The sequence below is a fragment of the Oreochromis niloticus genome, linkage group LG7 (genome assembly GCF_001858045.2).
Source record: "Oreochromis niloticus isolate F11D_XX linkage group LG7, O_niloticus_UMD_NMBU, whole genome shotgun sequence".
NCBI lineage: Eukaryota > Metazoa > Chordata > Actinopteri > Cichliformes > Cichlidae > Oreochromis > Oreochromis niloticus.
This window is the reverse complement of record NC_031972.2, coordinates 23,295,174-23,315,433: the sequence shown is the minus strand read 5'-3', so window position 1 is coordinate 23,315,433 and position 20,260 is coordinate 23,295,174. Positions and strand designations below refer to the sequence as shown.

General features: G+C 42.6%; 2 protein-coding genes across 3 annotated transcripts; one reads left to right on the top strand and one right to left on the bottom strand.

Moving 5' to 3' along the window:
• Positions 1 to 3,524: 3,524 nt before the first annotated feature.
• Positions 3,525 to 8,850, top strand: si:dkey-106l3.7 (uncharacterized). Its single transcript, XM_005451316.4, has 6 exons — positions 3,525 to 4,888; positions 7,070 to 7,231; positions 7,487 to 7,661; positions 7,787 to 7,869; positions 8,011 to 8,108; positions 8,410 to 8,850. The coding sequence occupies exons 1-6, from the start codon at positions 4,274 to 4,276 to the stop codon at positions 8,489 to 8,491; spliced, it is 1,215 nt and encodes a 404-aa protein (XP_005451373.1). The 5' UTR covers positions 3,525 to 4,273; the 3' UTR covers positions 8,492 to 8,850.
• Positions 8,851 to 10,246: 1,396 nt separating this feature from the next.
• On the bottom strand, positions 10,247 to 20,001 carry rnf208 (ring finger protein 208). 2 transcript variants are annotated; one of them, XM_005451315.4, is made up of 2 exons: positions 19,849 to 20,001; positions 10,247 to 12,412 (listed from the first exon to the last, which is right to left on the bottom strand). In XM_005451315.4, exon 2 carries the CDS (start codon positions 11,389 to 11,391, stop codon positions 10,615 to 10,617), a length of 777 nt encoding a protein of 258 aa, XP_005451372.1. In that variant the 5' UTR covers positions 11,392 to 12,412; positions 19,849 to 20,001; the 3' UTR covers positions 10,247 to 10,614. The 2 variants fall into 2 exon arrangements, with proteins under 2 accessions (XP_005451372.1, XP_025764748.1); XM_025908963.1 differs by lacking the exon at positions 19,849 to 20,001 and adding an exon at positions 17,996 to 18,804.
• Between the last annotated feature and the right edge of the window lie 259 nt (positions 20,002 to 20,260).

The window sequence follows — 20,260 nt, the reverse complement described above, 5'->3', positions numbered from 1 at the left end:
GCAGGGCCAACACACAGGGACAGACAACCATTCGCACTCACATTCACTCGCACATTTACACCTAGTGGTAATTTAGATTATCCAATTAACCTATCCCCGTGGGCAGCACGGTGGTTAGTACTGTTGCCGCACAGCAAGAAGGTCCTGAGTTCAATTCCACCATCAGGCTGGGGTCTTTCTGTGTGGAGTCTGCATGTTCTCCCCGTGTTTGCGTGGGTTCTCTCCGGGTACTCTGGCTTCCTCCCACCGTCCAAAGACATGCAGCTTGTGGGGATAGGCTAAATAGAATGTCAAAGTATTTTATTTCAGATTAGAATTTAATTATATTTACATACAAATACTTAAAAGTCAGAGTTCTATGGGAAAAAAAGAAAGAATTATACTGTAAGTACGTTTTAAGTATTGTGTAAGTAATTGTACATAGTGCACGAGTAATTCTAAGTATTGCATAACTTCTTGTATTTTACAGGAAAGGAAGCACACAGTATTGTGTAAGTAATTGTAAGTACTGCATAATTTCATGGTTGTTTAGCAGAAAAACAAACATTATTTCCTCATGTCTTACATTGTTAAGATAAGCTATACTTCTCAGGTTGCGGTTCATGTTATGGAGTTCATTAATCTTCCCTTTTTACATCTGTATTTAATAATCATTATGTTAATGTGCATGATTGATGTTCCATTAATGAGTTTATAATAGGCATTTAGTAGGAATTTAGAACAGTTTATTGTTAATTCTGACAAGTTCAGTTTTGGTTTCGATTATAAGTAAAAGTAAATCTAAGTATTACTTAGAATGACTTACGCTGTACTTAAATTTACTTTAATCTAGTGTACCTACCTTTAAATAATTGTAGGTAAATATTATTTACTTTTGAATTTGAGATAAAACACAAAATTCAACCCTATTACAGCAGAATTACATGCTTAGTCACGGGCTCTATTATAAAGTGTTACATTCAGTGTCTTCCCAGACGATACTTTATCCTTGCAAAATGGGAAATAGTTGCAGTGATTTATTGAAACATGCACACATGCATGGAAATACAATATGCAAGGCAAAAACAGAGTTTGTACAATTCAAATAAGCCTAAAAGTCAACATGTGGTATGCCAAACTTTATTCTTCAACACAATCTGAATACAGACGCTTTTACTGGATTGGCAGTGTGTTCAGCATCATTGGCCCAAAAAATAAAACTGCTGGTAATCTGACACTTTCAGGTGATACATAGTGGATCAAAATCTGATACTTTTCAGTGCATCCCAAACCATGACAGAGCCTCCACCATGTTTTACAGATAGTTGTACATACTCACTCTAAAAAAAGATTTTTTTAAAGTTTTAGATTAATCACTTCATAAATGGTAAATGGCCTGTATTTATATAGCGCTTTCTAGTCCCAGTCCCAAAGCGCTTTACATATCCAGTCATTCACCCATTCACACACTGGTGATGGCAAGCTACGTTGTAGCCACAGCCACCCTGGGGCGCACTGACAGAGGCGAGGCTGCTGGACACTGGCGCCACCGGGCCCTCTGACCACCACCAGTAGGCAACGGGTGAAGTGTCTTGCCCAAGGACACAACGACCGAGACTGTCCGAGCCAGGGCTCGAACCGTTAACCTTCCGATTACAAGGCGAACGCCCAACTCTTGAGCCACGATCGACCCGTAAAACCTGTTGGCACTGATTTTCAGTCCAGTTGTTGTGTAATTTGCCATACCTGATCCCCTTTTTCCTGTTTCAATTCCTTAAGAATTACTTAATGACAGCTGACTGAAGGGCCAGCTCAATCTCTCCCGTCCTACGTCAGGTATTTGCTGAATTATTTTCTTATTTCTTAAGGCCATAACTTTCACATACTGTTTATCTGCTATAGTTATATATATCTATATATATATATATATATACATATGTAAAGCTCTATGTGAATCACATTGGTGAAAAATTGATTCTTTGCTAAGTTGTGTGCTAGTTCTTGAGTTGGGTGCTTTTTTTTAAGTCCTCAAATGAATCAAGGCTTAGTGTTAAGTGGCTTAAAAGACAAAAAACACAAACAAAACATTCCTCTGAGTGAAAAATAAGTAAGAAAAACTTTGAAACACCTTCCAAAATCTGGAGAATTATTGCTCAATTGCTAAAAAAAGGACAGGTGAGGTGACAGGTGAGAGGTAGCTCAGTACTTTTGCACAGTACTAAGTTTAGATTAAAAAATGTACTAATGCAGAATACAATGTGAGAAATACAGAGATGTTTGGAATATATATATATATATATATATATATATACACACACACACACATATATATATATATATATATACGTATATATATATATATATATAGGGATGCACCGATCCCGATACTGGTATCGGGTATCGGGGCCGATACTGTAAAATGTGTGCGTACTCGTACTCGTAAAAGTTAACCGATACCATGAACCGATCCTTATGTAGCCCGGATGGGAATTTGGGAGTAGATAATCATAATTCCCATGGACTTGAACGCCACATAAGGTGTTCACAGTTCACAGAAGAGAACGGCATGGAGAGATGCACGAGGTTAGCTGAACCAAAGTGAGAGACTCGGCTAGTTTTACTGAGGTTAACTTGCACAAAAGAGTGTGTGACTAGAAAGCTAACCGTGTGAGAGGTTCGCAACAGAGTGTGGGTGAAGTGACTTTTTGTTTCAACGGTCGCACCACCGTCCGTGGAAAACTGTGTTTCCAGCCATGACCGCCGAGGCTAAAGGCTAGCCCGGACTGCTTGGCTGCGCCACGGAGGCAGCTGCTATGGACTGTCGGAGAGCTGGACAGTGACTGGCTAACGCGCTGTAGCAGAGACAGCATCGGGTCCGCAGGGAGTGGATTTAGTGTGGGACTGGTGAATGGCGACCTACCGAGCAATGGAACTGTAAGTCAGACTTTTGTGCTCTTACTGGGGAGAAGAGGATTTTTCTCCATCGTCCGGCGTGAGCAGCAAACAGGCCTGCAACAAGTGTGAATGTGAATGTGAGTGTGTGTGGGGCCCATGTGTGAATATTGTATGTTTAGTGGATTTATATAACGTGTTTTGGAGTGTATATTAGTGAGTCACTTACCAAAAGGTGATAACATAAGTTGGGTTGTTTAATATAATTTGAAAGGGAATTATTTCATTTATACAGTGTATTTCATTTGGTTAAGGAATTGGAATATCAATATCATAAAAAAGGGATGTGTTGTACAGTATTTGTCTCTGCCCTTACGTTCAGTAAACGTTTCGTTTGTGTTAAAGAGTTGTGTGGGGTCGTTTCTTTACTACCGGTTAAGTTTAACTTGTGTGTGGTAGAAGTATCGGTTTTTGTACTCGGTATCGGCAAGTACTCAGATCCAAGTATCGGTATCGGATCGGTTTGAAAAAATTGGTATCGTTGCATCCCTATATATATATATATATATATATGTATGTATATATAAAAACGACTGAATAAGTATCCTTAAAAGTTATTTACTGAGTGGGATGACGTTTTCAAGTAAGGAAAATATTTAAAATTAGCATTTATCAGGATGACAACAAACACTGCTGTGAGAACCAAATGTACGGGCTCGTCTGTTCAGTGTTTCCAGGATTGCGAAGGAGCCTTTGCATTTGCTCAGATGACCCGTGCTGTCACTGCTCACCTGGGGAATGCAGCAGACATGACCGTCCGTGCTGCACATGCCTAGGGGATTAGATAAACCTGAGTTTTGTGAAGTGACGAAGCAGCGTTTATCAATCAAGCTCTTTTGCTTGCACTGAGGAACGTCAGTATGTTTCCACTTTTATCTCGTGGGGGTAACATAAATGGCAGCTCTCAAACATGATTTACCTTAAATATCAGCATTCCTTCATTTCTACCTCACTTTCTTAGAAGCTCAGTGCATGTTATTATTATTGTTATTTCACCTGTAATTACACACGATTCCCAGGTTGAAGATGTGTGGCCATGCTGGGGCTTGCTCATGTCATATTCTGGATGTTGTTACAGGTGTGAGGACAAATGCAACATTTCAGCTGCATTGCATCTGAGTCACCTTCTTTTCCAAGTAATTAGCGACAGGAAAGAGCAGGTATCAACATGCAGCTTCATGCTGTGACCGGGATGGGCGTGGTGAAGGTGCACAGGCGAATCAGAAGGCATGTTGTGAATTCTAGTTCATCTCTGTAAATGACTGCGTGGGTTGTCTGAGCTGGTGCCTCGCTCATTTTCCTCTTTCAGCCTGGCAGCACAGGTGCAAAGGACGAAACAAGCATGAATCTGTACAAGAGCTTTGGAAACCTCATGGAGACTTGGGTAACTGAAGAAGACACAAGTCCCGACTCAGAGTGGCTTCAGCGCAATGCTAAAGACCCTCCAACACCTTCCTCAGAGATGGAAACAAACGGGCGCTCAGAATCAGTGGACTCTGGAGTGGAGACGGCCAGCTGTGACACATGTTTTCGTGGTACATCCTCCTTTGCCTCAACAGAAATAGAAGGAGAAGATCTCACTCCAGCATTAACAGCGCAGTCTCCTGTGTTCTCCTCTCCCAATCCCACCTGCTCCTCTTCTTCATCCTCGCTTCTATGTTCCAGCAGCGCTCGGAAAGACTGTACTGCCTTGCACCTTAAATTAGAGCAAGCGCTACAAAGGACTGAATCTATGTATTCAAAGGGCAACTCAGAGCCCCCAGCACCAGAAGAAATGCTCAGTCGGCGGCCTCAACAGTCTTGTTCTATCAAACGGCACACATCGGAGTTAGTAAGAGGTCAAAGATCAGACAGACTTGACCAAAGAAGGACAGTCAGTCCACCTGTTTCCATTCAGCCAATGTCAGAAATGTGCACACGGACTCAGTCTATGAAGAGTAACAGGCGGACATCAGAGGTGAGATGCTATTCTATCATGAACCAAGCTTTAAATCTTTTAAGATTTTGTGTGTTTTCCATAGTGATACTCTATCACTCAAATCTTGTGTCTGGTTTCTGTTTGTGCTTTTCTGGGGCCAGTTTCGGGATGACATAATTTAGTCACGGTTACATGTACCATCTTGCACGGCACAAGCCAGACATTAGAGGAACAGTTGATAGACTCTACAAGAGGTTTAACAGGCCCTCCACTTTTTCCGGAGGGTTGCAACACAGAAAGCTGCTTTCATATTCAAAGTAAGGCAGGCATGTCATTAATCAGACGGGATCTCTTTCAACAATCTTTCACAAGACCGTCGTCGGCGCATGGGCTCATAAACCAGTCTGCCCAGTTAGCAGGCATGTGAGGAATGGATATAGGACATGTGGGGAGAAGTCTGTGGGGGTTTTTTTCAGAATGTGAGAGATACTTCGTTAATCAGAGGGCAGAAAAAATGGCTTTGTTTTGGAAAATGATTTTGGGTGTTGAAGATTGAGATTATTGGATTCAATTCTCGAAAAATGTGAAAACCAGTTCACGCTGACAGTGCACAGAGGTGAAGAAACTGGATTAACTGAACCATTTGAATGCATTTAGTTCACAATGCTTTGTTTTTAGCCACTGGGTGTGTGTCATAAGTTTGTTCTTGTATTCGTTTGGCCAAGCTTAAATAGCTTTGGGTAATGCAATACAAGGAAGCTACTTAAAGCCAAGTTGTTACAACTACTTAACTATATACTTTTGTAATTACATGCAATCAGATGCGTATGAATGTGTCAGTCAGATGAATGTGGGTATTCTAACTAAACAGGTTGTGATTTCCATTGTTAAGTTTTCATCTCAACTCATCTGAACTTAATAAGCTGAGAAAGTAATATAATAAATTGCTTCATTTAACATGCTAACACACTCATTGAGCTCCAAACACCACAGGCATGGTGACATTAGGCCCCTAAGAAAGCGCTATGTAAAAATTTGCAGAGAATCGCAGTAATGTTGCACAAAAAGTGGGATTTTCGTTAATCAGCAGAACTGCAGGTTAATCAGTTTAACCCTGACAGGAACTTGGAGACAGCCTAAGGCAGTTCTACTGGCAGTTAGCCACTCTGCCTCGTGGCCTAGAGGAAGCGTTATAATGCACAATGAAAAGGTTGATAGTATGACTGCCACGACTGTTTCATCTTTTGACACCTGTTTTAATAAAAGGTTATGACTCAAATTTGTGGCATGTGCAAATGTTGGCTTCACAGCTTGTAATCAAGTTTGCAGGCGGTCACGGGACCGAAAATCCAGTTGTTGTTGTTTTTTTTAATAAAGTGTTGAGATGTTTTAAACAGGTCTGTTTCATAGTGGTGCTAAATTTTAAAAAAGGGGAATCATGGAAGAGTTTCACACTCCCAGAAGTAATATCTGCACAAAATTTCCTTGCAAATATTTTAGCCAGGGGAGGAGTTATGGAACATGTATAAAACCTAAGCCATTGTGCAATAGCTAGACTGTCTTGGCTACAACACATGGACAACAGAGTTGCTGCTTCAGCATACAAATATGGTAAATGGCCTGTATTTGTATAGCGCTTTACTAGTCCCTAAGGACCCCAAAGCGCTTTACACATCCAGTCATCCACCCATTCACACACACATTCACACACTGGTGATGGTAAGCTACGTTGTAGCCACAGCCACCCTGGGGTGCACTGACAGAGGCGAATACAAATAAAACAAAAGCACTGCTCATTGAAATGGTTGTCCACTAATCACAAGGTTGCCACGTTCACCCAGGATCCCTTTACCTGGTGAAGTCGTTCCTCATGGTACCACTGAAGTTCCTGTGAACGAGAAATGCAAATTAAAGAGCATAGCTAACAGTTAAATGGTACAACATAGGCACACCAGGTCTACAGTCCTCTGTTTCGCCCAAAGCTGGTGATCAGTAAGCGGTGTGTGAGGTAGGATAAGTGACTGTAGAGGGTCCAAGTGACCCGCAGACCCTAGCTGGTTGACTCAAGTGGTGACTTACCAGTAGTATCAGCCATAGTATCAGCTTGGTAAAACCTAAACATTATCATAAATATTTTTAAGAATACATGTGTGCAGTGTATTTGTAACAAAACAGCAGGATTTTTAAGTTAACATTTGTTTTGCTCCTTGACATTTGTAGGACTTTGGTTGCAATGAGATAAAAGAACTGAGTCCTGGGTTCATCTACCTGGAGCAGGTGTGTCAGAAGCTAGAAGATATTGCAAGGCAGCAGATGGAAAACCGAGCGCTGCATTTGCAGGCAGACGTCCTCGTAAAACAGAAAGTCTTCCAAGTGAGCCAGGTAATTCTTAGTGTATGAATTCAATTCAGTTCAATTCAATTCAGTTTTATGTATATAAAAACTGTTAAGTTCTTAACTGTGAGACATCAAAGCACAACAACAGTCGCCTCAAGGTGCTTTAATGTCTCACAGTTAAGAACTTAACAGTTTCAACAGGTAGTAAAACTGACACGAGTTTGTCAAATTAGTGATGACAAGTCTTCCTGCAATCTGGAGACCTATATGAATTAAAAAGCTCACTTTTTTTTCTTTTAGACTCCTGACATCTGTCAGACTGACTCTGTAACTGCAGAGAAGGACTTAACCACTTGTCAAAGCCTTGAAGATACAGTAAATGCAGAGCATGTTAGCAGTGAACCCAAGCAGCGGAAATACGGACATTTTCGGCAGAGATCAGCTTCAGATACAACTCTTGCCATGATGCACTTAAGTGAGTTATCATCCTACGGTTCTGTTTTTATCCTAATTACTTCTTATGGTCGTACTTTTGTCCATTTGTTGAAAAGAATGTGTACTTTCTGCGTTCATGAAACCTTATGTGTGTTCCTGGTGCAGAAAAAGTGAATGCAGACTGCAGAGGGCAGCATATGAGTACACATGACTTACTGGAGGAGCTTGAGGAAGACCAAGAAAATCAGGTAGAACATGAGAAATAAAAAAGAGGAAATACATTTGTATATTATGAATTATAAGTGATAAGTGATACCTGCATTGTGTTTGTGTTTACTAAGAAATATGTTATTTTATTAATGTACTCTTAATCTTCTTTTCCTCTTCAGGAATCCACAGTGGAGGAGACAAAAAAACCTCAAATGAACTGGAGGAAAAAAATCCTGTCTTTGAGAAGAGAGGGGTCTACTGCTTCATATAAAAGGAGGTGAGTTGTGTTATTTATAGCAGTAGCCTCTAAGGGGCCACTAGTGTTAATCTCTTATGATGCCTGATCTTCGGAGGAAATGTGTACATTCCTCCAACATGGCAACCAGCCACAGTGATGCAGTGGTCCACAGTTAATGCATGATAGATAAGGAAGTCTTGGTGAGAGCTGATTTTCAGGCGATGCATCTGCTCCTCTTGAACATTTTGTCCTTTTTTTCATGAAACGCAGCACAAATGCAACCTCCGCTTTCCACGTTCACTCGTTTCATCTCCTTCTAATGAATTTTTTATCTCTAAAGCCAACAGATGCAGCCATCTGAGAAAAACTCGACCCGTCGAAGGCTGAGCCAGCTGTTCAAGAGGAAAGACAAAACTGTATAAATGGACCACAGTGTCTGGCTTGATGTTTCGATGTTAGAGATTCTGAGGAGAAAAGGCTTTTCTTCAAAACTACAAGCACTTTAACCGCTTTTAAAACGACTTCCTATTCATCCATTTATGCACCATCCTGCTGTATTATATGAATGCAAAACGTATACTTGCTTCTAAAAACTTCATATTGATAAATAAAGGCAATTTCAGTACTGTTTTTTTTTTTGACTGGGAAGTAAATGGATAACTGGTTCTCTCATTATTTACAGTTAGCATAACAAAAATGTCATTTGTTACTGTTTTTAACAATTTAAAGCAGGCTATACTGCAAATGTCAAATAAAAGAATGATGCAAATACTTCACTGAAGTTCCTGAGTTTTGTCTTCTTGTAATTTGGCAACACAAAGGAAGCATGCTTCAGTGTGATAAATGAAGCTGTGGTTGTTCATGTGTATAAGAACCATGATTACCTAACACAGAGTTTAATGTGAAAACATACCTTAGACCTTGCAGTTTAAACAATGTTGCTCTTTTTTCTTATTGTTATTTAGAATTTTAAACCATCAGGAGTTCAAGAGTTACACTCAGTGGCCACTTAGGTACACCTTTTCATAGGCTCAACTTATTCATTTCTTATCAGTTAATCACATGGCAGCAACGGACTGCATTCAGGCACGTAGACGTGGTCAAGATGACCTGCTGAAGCTCAAACCGAGCATCAGAAGAATGGGGAAGGTGATTTAAGTGACTCATGTGCATGTTGTTGTTGTTAGTGCCAGACAGGCTGGTCTGAGTATTTCAGAAAGTGCTGATCTAATAGGAGTTTTCAGCACAACCATCTCCAGGGTTTACAGAGAGTAAAGAGAAAATATCCACTGGTCAGCAGTTCTCTGACCACCCTGTTGATTTCACAGGTCAAACAAGAATGGCGTGATAGGAAGACAACTTAAACAACAGCCTATTTAAAACCAAGGTGTACAGAAGAGCATCTCTAAACACACAACATATTGAACCTTGAAGCAAATTTACTACAGACCACTGGAAAAATGTTTCCTGGTCTGATGACTCTTGATTTCTTCCACAGCATTAAGATTGGTAGGGTCAGAATTTGGGTACTGCTATCTTGTATGACTGGTTCAGGGTTTTGATGTTGGTGTAATAGTGTTTTTTCTGTATTGTTACAGAAATACAATACAACCCACCTGAGTATTGTTGCTGTCCATCCCCTTATGACCACGGTGTGGCTATCTTTTGATGGCTGCTTCCAGCTGGATAATGAACCATGTCCCAAATCTCAGACCACCTCAAGGGATTGGCCTCCAGATTCCTGATCTCATTCCATTAGAACACCTTTACGGATAAGAAGCTCGTGGATGTGCAGCTGACAAATTTTTAGCAGCTATGTGATGCTATCATGTTAAATGGAACAAAATCTCAGAGAAATGTTTCCACCACCTTGTTGAATCTGTACCACAAAGAATAAAGGGTGGTCCAAACCAGTACTAACATGGTGTACCTAATAAACTGTCCAGTAATTTTTTATGAAACTTAGAACGGTTCCATGTGGTAAAACTGCCTTTAAAATTTCCTTGCTTTTCAAAAATTGTACATTTTTGAAGACAGTTTTGGGGGTTTCATCTGAATCCTGTCACAAAATGGTCATTGTGTAGGTCTTTATTATTATTATTATTATTATTTTACTTAAAAGTCAGTATTGTGAGTACCCTATGATTCCCACCCAACAAGTGCAGGCCACACAGAGGCACTTTTTCTCATTTAGATAATCTTTATTCACCTAGGTTGGGGGAGATGGACCTCCCAGGCATTCCCATGTAAAGAGATGTCAACAAAGACAAACACGTCCAACCAAACGAGAGAGGGTGAACAGGATTCCAGTCCATACATAAAATACATTTATTTACTATTTATTGAACCACCGGCATCCATTAGTCCCACACAGCATCCATCTGTGCTATTAAATATATAGAGATAACATCTATGGAGGGCTTTATTTACTGTATGTGTGAGTGAAGGGGGGAATTGGCAGAACAGGCAGAGCTTATAGACGAGAAGTGGTGGTGGTGGTGGTGGTAGAGCAGCGTCAAGTCATGCCTGTAGTGTCCCTCCTTGTCTACATGATACCACAGGAAGACAAGGGGTTGGCAATCTGGCAGGTGCAGGCTGACTGGCAGTACTGACGCACAGTCTGGTAGCAGCTGCGGTCGGCGTCCCCGCCCCACTGCACGGGCCCGTTGGGGTCAGAGGGCAAGCGGCTCAGGATGCTGGTGTTGATGGCCAGAGCAGCCAGGCCATAGTCAGTGAACAGCACCGTCTCACGCCGACACGTGGGGCAGGAGATGAACTTGTACTTGGGACACGACTCGTAGAGGATCTGCAGGCATTCCTCGCACACCGAGTGCAGGCAGGAGAGGATGCGCGGCCGCTTCCCGGCAAAGTTGTATGTGTGGCCACAGGTAGGGCAATCCAGGGGCTCGCACGGCATGACGGGTCCCGAGGAGGAGGAGGAAGAAGAGGAGGAGGAGGTGGAGGAGGAACGCAGCACGTACTGGTTGACTATGACGTCGTCCATCTTGTAGTGGAACTGGTGGTAGCAGATTTCATTGGCACTGGTTTTTCGCTGCGCCAGGAAGCTCTGCTCCCTGCGCATCACGGGGGCCGGGGCGGACACCATCGGCCTGGGAGACCCTGCTATGTCCAAAGTTAGGTCGCTGCAGGCCTGGTTGACGATGATCTCGCCCTCACCTCCACCGTCCCACGCCACTCTGGGGGGCGGGGCATAGCGTGGCTGGGTGACGGGCACAGGACACTCTCTGGGAAACTTCTCAGACTGGATGATCTTGACGGTGTCCATCGGGATGGTCACGGGCTGACGCCTGAGGCAGGACATTCGCACGATTTTGGAGGTGGGAAAGAGAGGAGCTATGGCTCTTATCAGCGCTAGACAAGTCTGCCTGGTTCTGTGCGAGGGCAAAAAAGATTAGACTCCTTCTTTGAAGTCAGCCATTAGAGGGGACATGGGGTCGGATGGTTCCCTCCATGTTTCCCTCAGAGATCCCCCACACCCTCCCTTGGTGGGCACTGTTGTCAGCCTGAGTCTTTATGAGGTGGAGACAGATAGGAGAGCTTTGCCAGAGCACCACAATCTGTAGCTCTTATTCTGTCACAGCTAATATGTACAGATGACTTAACAGTCCAGCTTACAGTATCGGACCAGTGTTGACTACTTAAAGGTAGTTTTTTTTGTTGCTGTTTTAACTCACTTATGCTGATGGTTCTGTGCTGTCTCTGATGGCTATTCACTCACAAGAACTGCTCAGCACAGAGATAAACACCAATAAATAATCTCATATGCACACAGATTCTCACATGTACACATACAGTACAGGTTTAGTGGAGAGTTTGATTACAGGCAGTTCAGAAAGGTCCACGAGGTATTGTCTGAAACGATATCCTGTGCCCTGCTAAGGCTTTAAATATGTTTCTTGCTCAGCCCCACTGCTTAGCTTCCTGTTTTTGGCTGCGGATGTGTTACACATCAACTTGAGTGCGTGAGAACGAAAGAATAAATTCTTGGTCCAGGTTGGTCAGCTGACCCTGTGTGACCCTTGCAGTAAGCGCCTTGAGGCAACTGTTGTTGTGATTTGGCGCTATATAAATAAAGTTGAATTGAACTGGCTCAGTGATAAGAAGTAGCGAGGAGGCCTTTTATTGGAAGGTGCCATAAAATGCTCCAAAAAAAATAACAGCTGTTCCAATGACTCTTTAAACCTCCAAGGCTCCTGAATTCCTCAGAGGTGGGAGTGAAGGGTGGTTTATTTGGACTTTCAGATAGTCGTCCCAGCTAAGCAGAAAGAGTGGTAACAGTTTGGTGCCTCAGTTCAGTAACTGGATTCCTTTGGTCCATCCACCTGTGATCAGAAAGAAAAAGAGAAACAAAATAGTTTTAGCATTGGTTCTCAAAAAATCTCTACTGTCTCTAAATGGTGCCAAATATTTGCGTGTGACCGACTGGAATTTGTTTCGGTCTATCTGTGTGCAGATTGTTTTTCATTCAGATGACAGAGGATATCACAACAGTTCATTAAGGGGTAAAAAAATGGTCCTACTTCCTTCTGCATCTTGACATTTGGCTCAGGTGAGTCGCTACAAAGACAGATAAATATCATGTTTCCAGACGCTCTGGGGCACAGCACAGGGAGCATGCCTTCCTGTGACTAAACACAACCAGCATGCTGCCAGGTCTGAAGATCGTGCTGATATCTAATGTGCAATGGTGAAAGAATCACAAACACAGGGCCTGGAATGAGCCTAACAAAGTTACCACTCAGTGTATGCCTTTCTTTATTCATTTGAGCCTCTATCATTCAGTGTAGTAGACTGCACTAATGTTCTGGTAACACTGCAGCAAGGATTGAAGAAGCACTGAGTCATGAAGTGCCTCACCATAGTGCTGATAATCTTGACCAGGGGCATTTTATCAAATGTATTTTTTATTTTTGCCTTCTTATTTTAGGCTTACATGAGTAGTTTAAAGATAAACTGAACATTTGTGCCACCCCAAACAAAGCAATCACCTCTAAACTCTTCTCGCAGCCTTCAAAAATACTAGCAGTTTACCTATATCGTCTACAGAAAGTAAACGGTGCTGGGACCGCTGCAACCCCCCCAGTAAGTGTAACTGACATGTATTTTAAGTCACAGCTTGCTACACCGTGTGGTTAGAGCAGGTGATTGTGCCACAAGTTGCAGGCCTACTCTTGTCACTCCTCCTGCTTCCTGTCAACACCCAGCCATCATCTGAGCTGCGTCAGTCCGACTCCAACACGCGTGGGAACCGGTTACAATCAAGCAATGGGGAGCTTGTGTCATAGCGCGTGTGGGTTTTTTTGCGAGAAAGAACAAATGCACAGATGAAATTTTTTTTTAGCTTGACCAAAACAAAAGCTGTCGAAAAGCAGAAGAGGGAGGATGACACATCTTTCATTCTCCGCGTGGCTGTCAGCGGTGATGATTCATTAGAGAGAGAGGGGAAAAACAAAAAACTGAGCAGAGGAGGTGACCTACATGGCAAGGAGGAAAAAAAAAAAAAAAAAAAAAAAAAAAGACAGAGAGAGAGAAGAGGGAGCACAGCACAGGTCCTGGTTTCTATTTCTGGGTTGTTTATCTATTCACTTCTCAGTGGTTTCCTGCCCCCAACCCCTGCTGCAGATTCACGCTGAATGAGGAAGATGTACGCAGACGGCGGAAGTGCTTTAGCTCATTACTCTGCAGCGAGCCATTTTAGGCTTTGTTTCTCCCATTTATCTGCTCTCTATTAATCTCTTGACATACTTGCACACAGGCATAGGTGTGAGCAAACATCATTCACAATTACACCATCATACAGTGCTGCAATGCCACAACACTCCTCCCAAAAACAGCCTCTCTCATCCTCTTGCGCACACAGTCGACATTGATAAAATTTGTACATTTCACAAGGCTCGGTGGTGTTGGCAGTTAAGACAAAGTGCCATCTCACTTTCATTTAAAAACCTTGATTCTTTCAAAAAATATTTACGTGTGAATTCTCAAAGAGAAAGAAAACAAGAATGTATATGATATAGCTTACAGACTTTTATTTGTGGCTGCTTTTATATGATGTTAATGCTGTGGGACACGTTTAACTGATGTCACAATTTGTTTAATAATTGGCATAAAACACTTGACTTTATTTTTACAATTTTTTCTACTAGATATCAAACTTATTTCATGGATTCCGTATATTTAAGGTCAGGTGCAAAGACCAACTTTTTTGCTTTCTATACTTTATTCTTTGATCATGTCTTTGATCACAGATTTAAAGGGGACCTGCTTTGCTAATTTCCAGCTTCATGTTTTAATGCTTGGATGTTGTGACAGCAGCTTTACATTATTCAAAGTTTAAAATAATCCTTCTTTATATTATACCAGGCCTTCATGAAACTCTTTCGCTGATCCTCTGTCTCTCTCTGTGCTCTCACCCACCCACCCCAGTCACAGCAGATGTACCTCCAGGAGCTAGCTTCTACCAGATATCATTCCTGTTAAGAAGAGGTCTTTCCTCCCTACTGTCACCAAGTTAGTGGGACTCTCTCTCTAATACTGCAGCGTCTTTCATCTTATAATACAGAGCACCTTGGAATGGGTGTTGTTGTGCGGAGGCATTATATACATGTATTTATCAGAAGAAAGCAAAAAAAAGAGGTGCTGAAATGAACCATTTGGGCTCCACTTTAATGCCACTGTCACTTTAGGCCCTTCTTTTGACTGGTGGCCCCTCTGCCCCTCTCCAGCAGCAGGTGGGTGGAGCTGATGTGCTAACAGCGAAAGCAGTGTGCTTGACATGACCATATTTAGAATGTGCCCTTTCTTTGACATTATACAGAGCCACTAACAGAAAAACAACCTGAAACAAAAGTTTACAGCAGCCTGAGCCCTGAGCTCATCATTCACGGGGATCAGTTGTACTTATTATGTAAAACTTCAGCTATGTTTGACATGAATATGAACACTAATGTAGCATATATACTGTATGAGCCAAAGTAAATAATTTAATAGGTCTACTGTAAATCTCGTTTTGTCCATTTTAGACTGCATTTTACTTAGACAAGTTTATTTTCTCTAATCTTATAGTCTTAGCTACGTTTTCACCAAATGTAGCTTAAAACACAAAATCTGTAGTAGATCCTTAAAGAGATGAAAAAAAACAACAACACCACCACAGCAGCACAAATAAACTTTGTCATATGTTCATATAGAGAACACAGAAAATATCATTATCTAAAATGCAATTTTCAGTCTGAAATCTCTATTTGGATCAAATGATTATTAATCAAAAAAGATCTTTCATGTCTAGACAGAGCTTGTAAAAATAACTCTGTCTGACAATGGCAAGGGTCAATTTGATAAAGTATCTAGACTGCATGAGGATCCTTTGAGCCTGGGGGAGTAGAAGAAGCTAAAATTACCCTCTAATTTGGTGACAGTGTTACGAAAAGGGCTGATAACGGATGCAGATTGCTTGCTGATGGGCCAGCCTTGGCGCAGCCGCCTCCTAACCAACGGAACCCTCTGCGGTTATGTAAGGAGCTCATCTTCTACCAAGACACCATATTAACAGTGCAAACTGCAGCAGCCCTACACAGCTTTGACACGGTTTGTGTGTGTGTGTTTGTGTGTGTACATAGCTGGATCTTCCTGCACAGGAATTATTACACTAATGAAATCATGGCAGGCATTTGACCTCATCATCACAAGCACGAGGAGGAAGAGGAGAGCTGACCACAGAGATGTTAGAGGAGGCTGCCTCAGCAGCACATTCCTCATACCATTAGAAGACACACAGAGCTGCATTTACACACACACACACACACACACACACACACACACACACACACACACAGAGAACATTCTCACCAGCATACTCCCCATCACGTACAGGGCACCACCCTTTACATTCCTGGACACACAAACAAACCAGATAACTGGCTGATAACTGCCGCTAAAATTAGGATTTTTAAACGTGTCGTATACTTAGTGGTGGATTTATTAACACACATTTACGTAGCGCTCTGCCCTGGTCCTCCTGATCACAGTGGATAGATTCCACCTGTGCACATCGGAGTGCAGGAGAAGGGCACCATGTTCTGAATGAGTCATAGAGACGGTGCGCGAGTCTCCATGTCTGTCTGTCTCATTTTCTCTGTGAAAATGTGCCCGTCACCGTTTCTGTCTCCCATATATCTTTCCAGATGGAGAGAGCAGAGGATCGGGTCATCGTGCCCTGATACCTCATACCAGTAGTCTGTCAAGTATGCCAGCTATGTTGAAATTTGCATCCACATTCGTACCCCAGCTGGTAAAAAAACAAAACAAAAAACTGGCCAGTCGGACCCGTGTGAAATATTATGCCATATTTTTTATTGCATTATGTGTGGTGACCTTAGTGGGCACTGAGGGCAAATCCCCAGATTTACTGTATGTTTGCTGGCTGCAGCTTTTCTCTGCAAATCATGAAGTTGCTGATTCAAAAGGATGAGTTACTCATGTGGTTTATGTTACAATTGGAATCAAATTGTGGTTGCTACTTTATAAAGACAACTGAGCTTTTCTCCTGTTTACATTCCTGTTTTTCTTATTATTTTTAACCCCATATAGGTGTCTAATCTCCTGGCTTTGAACACTTACACTCATTCCTTGATAATCCAATAAAGTGATGTCAAGCTAATAGAATTTAAATGACACCATTTAAATACATCTCCATGCTATTTGCTGGATTTTTAGGCACATGTTTGCAACCATCCATCTGTCATGTTTGCAGTCAGCTGACTGACTGGCTGACTGCAGTCTGATGTTTGTGTTTTTGGATGGGCACAGAGTGCTCAGTGCATGAGCGGCGAGGTGTTGTTTTAAATAATTAAGCATGCTGTCATTCATGGCAGACATCGGCCATTTTCCCTCACAATTCATTACAGCCAAGTGCTCTTTGTTCTCATCTGTGTAGCTCCCACAGCAACATGGCAGAGCCGCACACAGGCAGTAAAATAAAAGCAACAACCTGCATGTCTCATGCCTCACACGGACCTCATACAAGATTTATGAGGGAGTCAAAAACTGGTGAGCTCTTCAACAACAGTGGCTCGACTGACTGAGGCAATTGATTTTTTTTCCTCTTTAAAGAGGCTGTCTCAGCACATGTTTAAGGCTGATGGCACTGATGATGCTCCAGAGGGACTAATGTGCAGTGGCCACAATGTTTGGACTGTGTGAGATGGGCTGGCTTCAGTGTGCTGGTTGCATGTGGGAGGGGTGCGTTCGGGAGCAGCAGTTATGCAATCACAGCATGGTGGTGTACCGAGCTTTCTCACTGCAGCGCCAATGTATGGCCAATATGGAGATGCTGACAGCTACAGAACAGCCCGTTCCTACCCCGTCCCTGCTACCACCACCCTCCCTCCTCCTGCCCCCGTTGTCCATCCACGCAGAGGTCTGTCAAATGTCAAAACCAGAGACAGGAAAACCTCAATATACTGTTAACACCCAAACTCACACATGATCAGTGATCTGTCATGATCTGTTCACAGTTTCCGGACAATGTTTATTTGTGGTCTGTGCAGATAAGTACGCAGGCAGGCGCAGGTCCCACTCTGCAGACACACACGCGTGTCTCCATTCATACATCCAGGTGGGTGGGTGTGTTTGTGTGTGTATGTGTGTCTGCAAAACGGATGGCCATGATGCAACAATCACACAAATCCCAGCTTAATGTAACAAAGCAAAAAATAAAAAATAAAACAAAGCCTGTCTATTTCATTCAAGCACAAAGACAAAAAACAGAAGGACGCTGCTATGAATGCAACATACATGAGCCACACCTTTCAAACCCAAAATGTACAGGTCACACAGATAATCCGAGGAGCAACACACCGCAAAAACCTCAGCGTCTTCACCATGAAGAACACAGCGAGCCTCACCTGCCTGTCTACGCAGTTGTCTTGTTTCAGTCCCGCGTCGCCGCCACGCTCCTGTTTTTCCGTTTTTGTTGAGATATCGTTCGTACTGTGAAGGTAAAACCAAACCGTGTGGTCTCTTTGTCCAAGGGAGGACGCTCTCTCTCCTCTCAGTCTTCTTCTAGAAGCATCAGCGACTAGCAGCAGCGAAGGGAGGCATCAATGGGGAAGTAAGATGGAGGAAGCTGCTGCCAGGTGGCTACATCACGTCTCTGGGCCACTTTCATCGAGCTCCGCATCCCTTGATTCGTTTCTCTGGAACCTTTTGTCCTTCACTCCAGTAACCCTGTTCCTTCTCCTCCGAGCTGTGGCTGAACGTCTCCCTCCGGTATCCTTTTCTCCATCCCTTTTTTCTTCTTCCTCCTTCAGATGATACAGCTCATTCTGTGCACTGATATGAGCTTCTGTGCTGTGACTCTCATATGTCTCCTTCCCTTTCTTTCTTCCTTCCTTCCTTTCTTCTGGTTTTCAGGTAAACCTCACTTCTCCTCCCTTCCGTCTCCCCTGCTGTTCTCTCTCCTCTTGGCTCCACTGCCGTTCATCACTGCTCTTTCTCCTCCTCCGTCTGCTCCCGTCAGTGCACCTCACAGTCACACATGCGCAGTGTTTTCACACATACACACTCTCTCTCTGTGCTTCTGGCTCCCTCCTTATGCATGTGGCTTATTTTGCCTGCCCACCCCCTTCTCTCTCTCTCTCGCTCTTTCAGGCGCACACACACACACACACACACACACACACACACACACACACACACACACGCTGGCCTCTCTTTTCCTCTTCACTCTCTCGCTGCAGCACACACTGCAGTGCCTCTGCAGCCAGCATCACGTTTTCTGGTTGTCAGAGAGAAAAAAAATCAGCCAATGAGGAGCAGAACCACACTCCCACCCCCACTCTCATACCCCCATCTAAGCACACAAACGCATATTTACACACAGGCGCACACGCTGCCTTTTCAGATATGAAAGCACCAGAAGCTATGAATCATACTTTACATGCACAGACTCAACTGAATGGTTCAGCGCACCAACTGGGCACAGGAAGCTAGTATAAACAGATCTGTAATCTACAGAGTACAGCTGATACACGAGATGAGAAAACAAAAGACAAACTGACCCACTGATTTACTGCGCACCTGACTGGAAACTCTGGAAAAACATATCAGTCACTGCACGTCAGTTTACAGGCTCTATAAACACAAACTGTGCACAGAGCAGTGAAATGTTATTTGTATTAATTCTTTTTTAAGACTTTTAATTTGATTTTTTCAAAGCTAAATCTGAGACTGCAGATTTTTCTGTAAATTCACTCAAAAACTTAAATGCACCATCCTAAGCCCTGGGCCCACATAAGCAGGGATGTTGCATAATAAGTTTCTATCTGCTCAAGCTTTCATGCTGACCAATAGATAATCCTCAGATCAAAGTAGGAAAAGACAGCATGCGAATTTTCTATTAAAGCAATATGCTTACATAATGTGGGAATCAAATGCATAATATATGTGAGTTACAATGACAACTCTGCATACCAATTAGCTCCCTCTTAGCATATTTTGTAGCATTTGCTTCAGGTAACGCTTTATGATCCAAATCATGCAGAATTTCTCATATTCATGACACCTGCTACAGATACAGGACTACAGCATTCACAAAGACAGTCACATTTAATAACTGGATTTTAAAAGTCTAAAAACTGCAGTACAACTGCAGATTGACATGTTCATTGACAAACCTAACTCCCTCCGTGTAGCCACAGAATAAAATATGTCTTCAGCTGCTGACTACAGTAAATCAATGCTGCTGCATAAAACTGACCTTAGTTTGAACCGAAACAGTTCATTCATGCAGCGTTGTCTCCCTGAGGTCAGCATGCTGTAGGAAAAAAAGAAAGGAGGCCTACTCCCCGTACCATGAATCACCTGGCTTTATTCGGAGCTGGAGGGAGTGCCTGTGAAACCTGTGGCTTGCTGCTGAGGACTAGACAGGATGTCTGGAGAGCGTTGAAGGCTAAAGTTAAACTATCTGCTGATTAATATCTCAAGCTGAAGGTAAGATGGCTGCTTGATGAAATGTATGATTTCCCATTACACACGTGTCAAAAAATATTGCGCAATACACGCTGTTACCGCCACCAATGAGAGAGCGAGGTGATTTATTTTAATAGCTACTAAGTAATTATATCTTATCAATTAATTAGCACCTCGGTTATTTTTATTTACTAGTGCAT

Excerpts from the sequence above, each read along its gene's own strand:
- si:dkey-106l3.7 (XM_005451316.4), top strand. The coding sequence starts at position 4,274 with ATGAATCTGTACAAGAGCTTTGGAAACCTCATGGAGACTTGGGTAACT. Across the intron at positions 7,232-7,486 it reads AAGTCTTCCAAGTGAGCCAG|ACTCCTGACATCTGTCAGAC; the intron begins GTAATTCTTAGT and ends TTTTTCTTTTAG. Across the intron at positions 8,109-8,409 it reads ACTGCTTCATATAAAAGGAG|CCAACAGATGCAGCCATCTG; the intron begins GTGAGTTGTGTT and ends TTATCTCTAAAG.
- rnf208 (XM_005451315.4), bottom strand. The coding sequence starts at position 11,391 with ATGTCCTGCCTCAGGCGTCAGCCCGTGACCATCCCGATGGACACCGTC.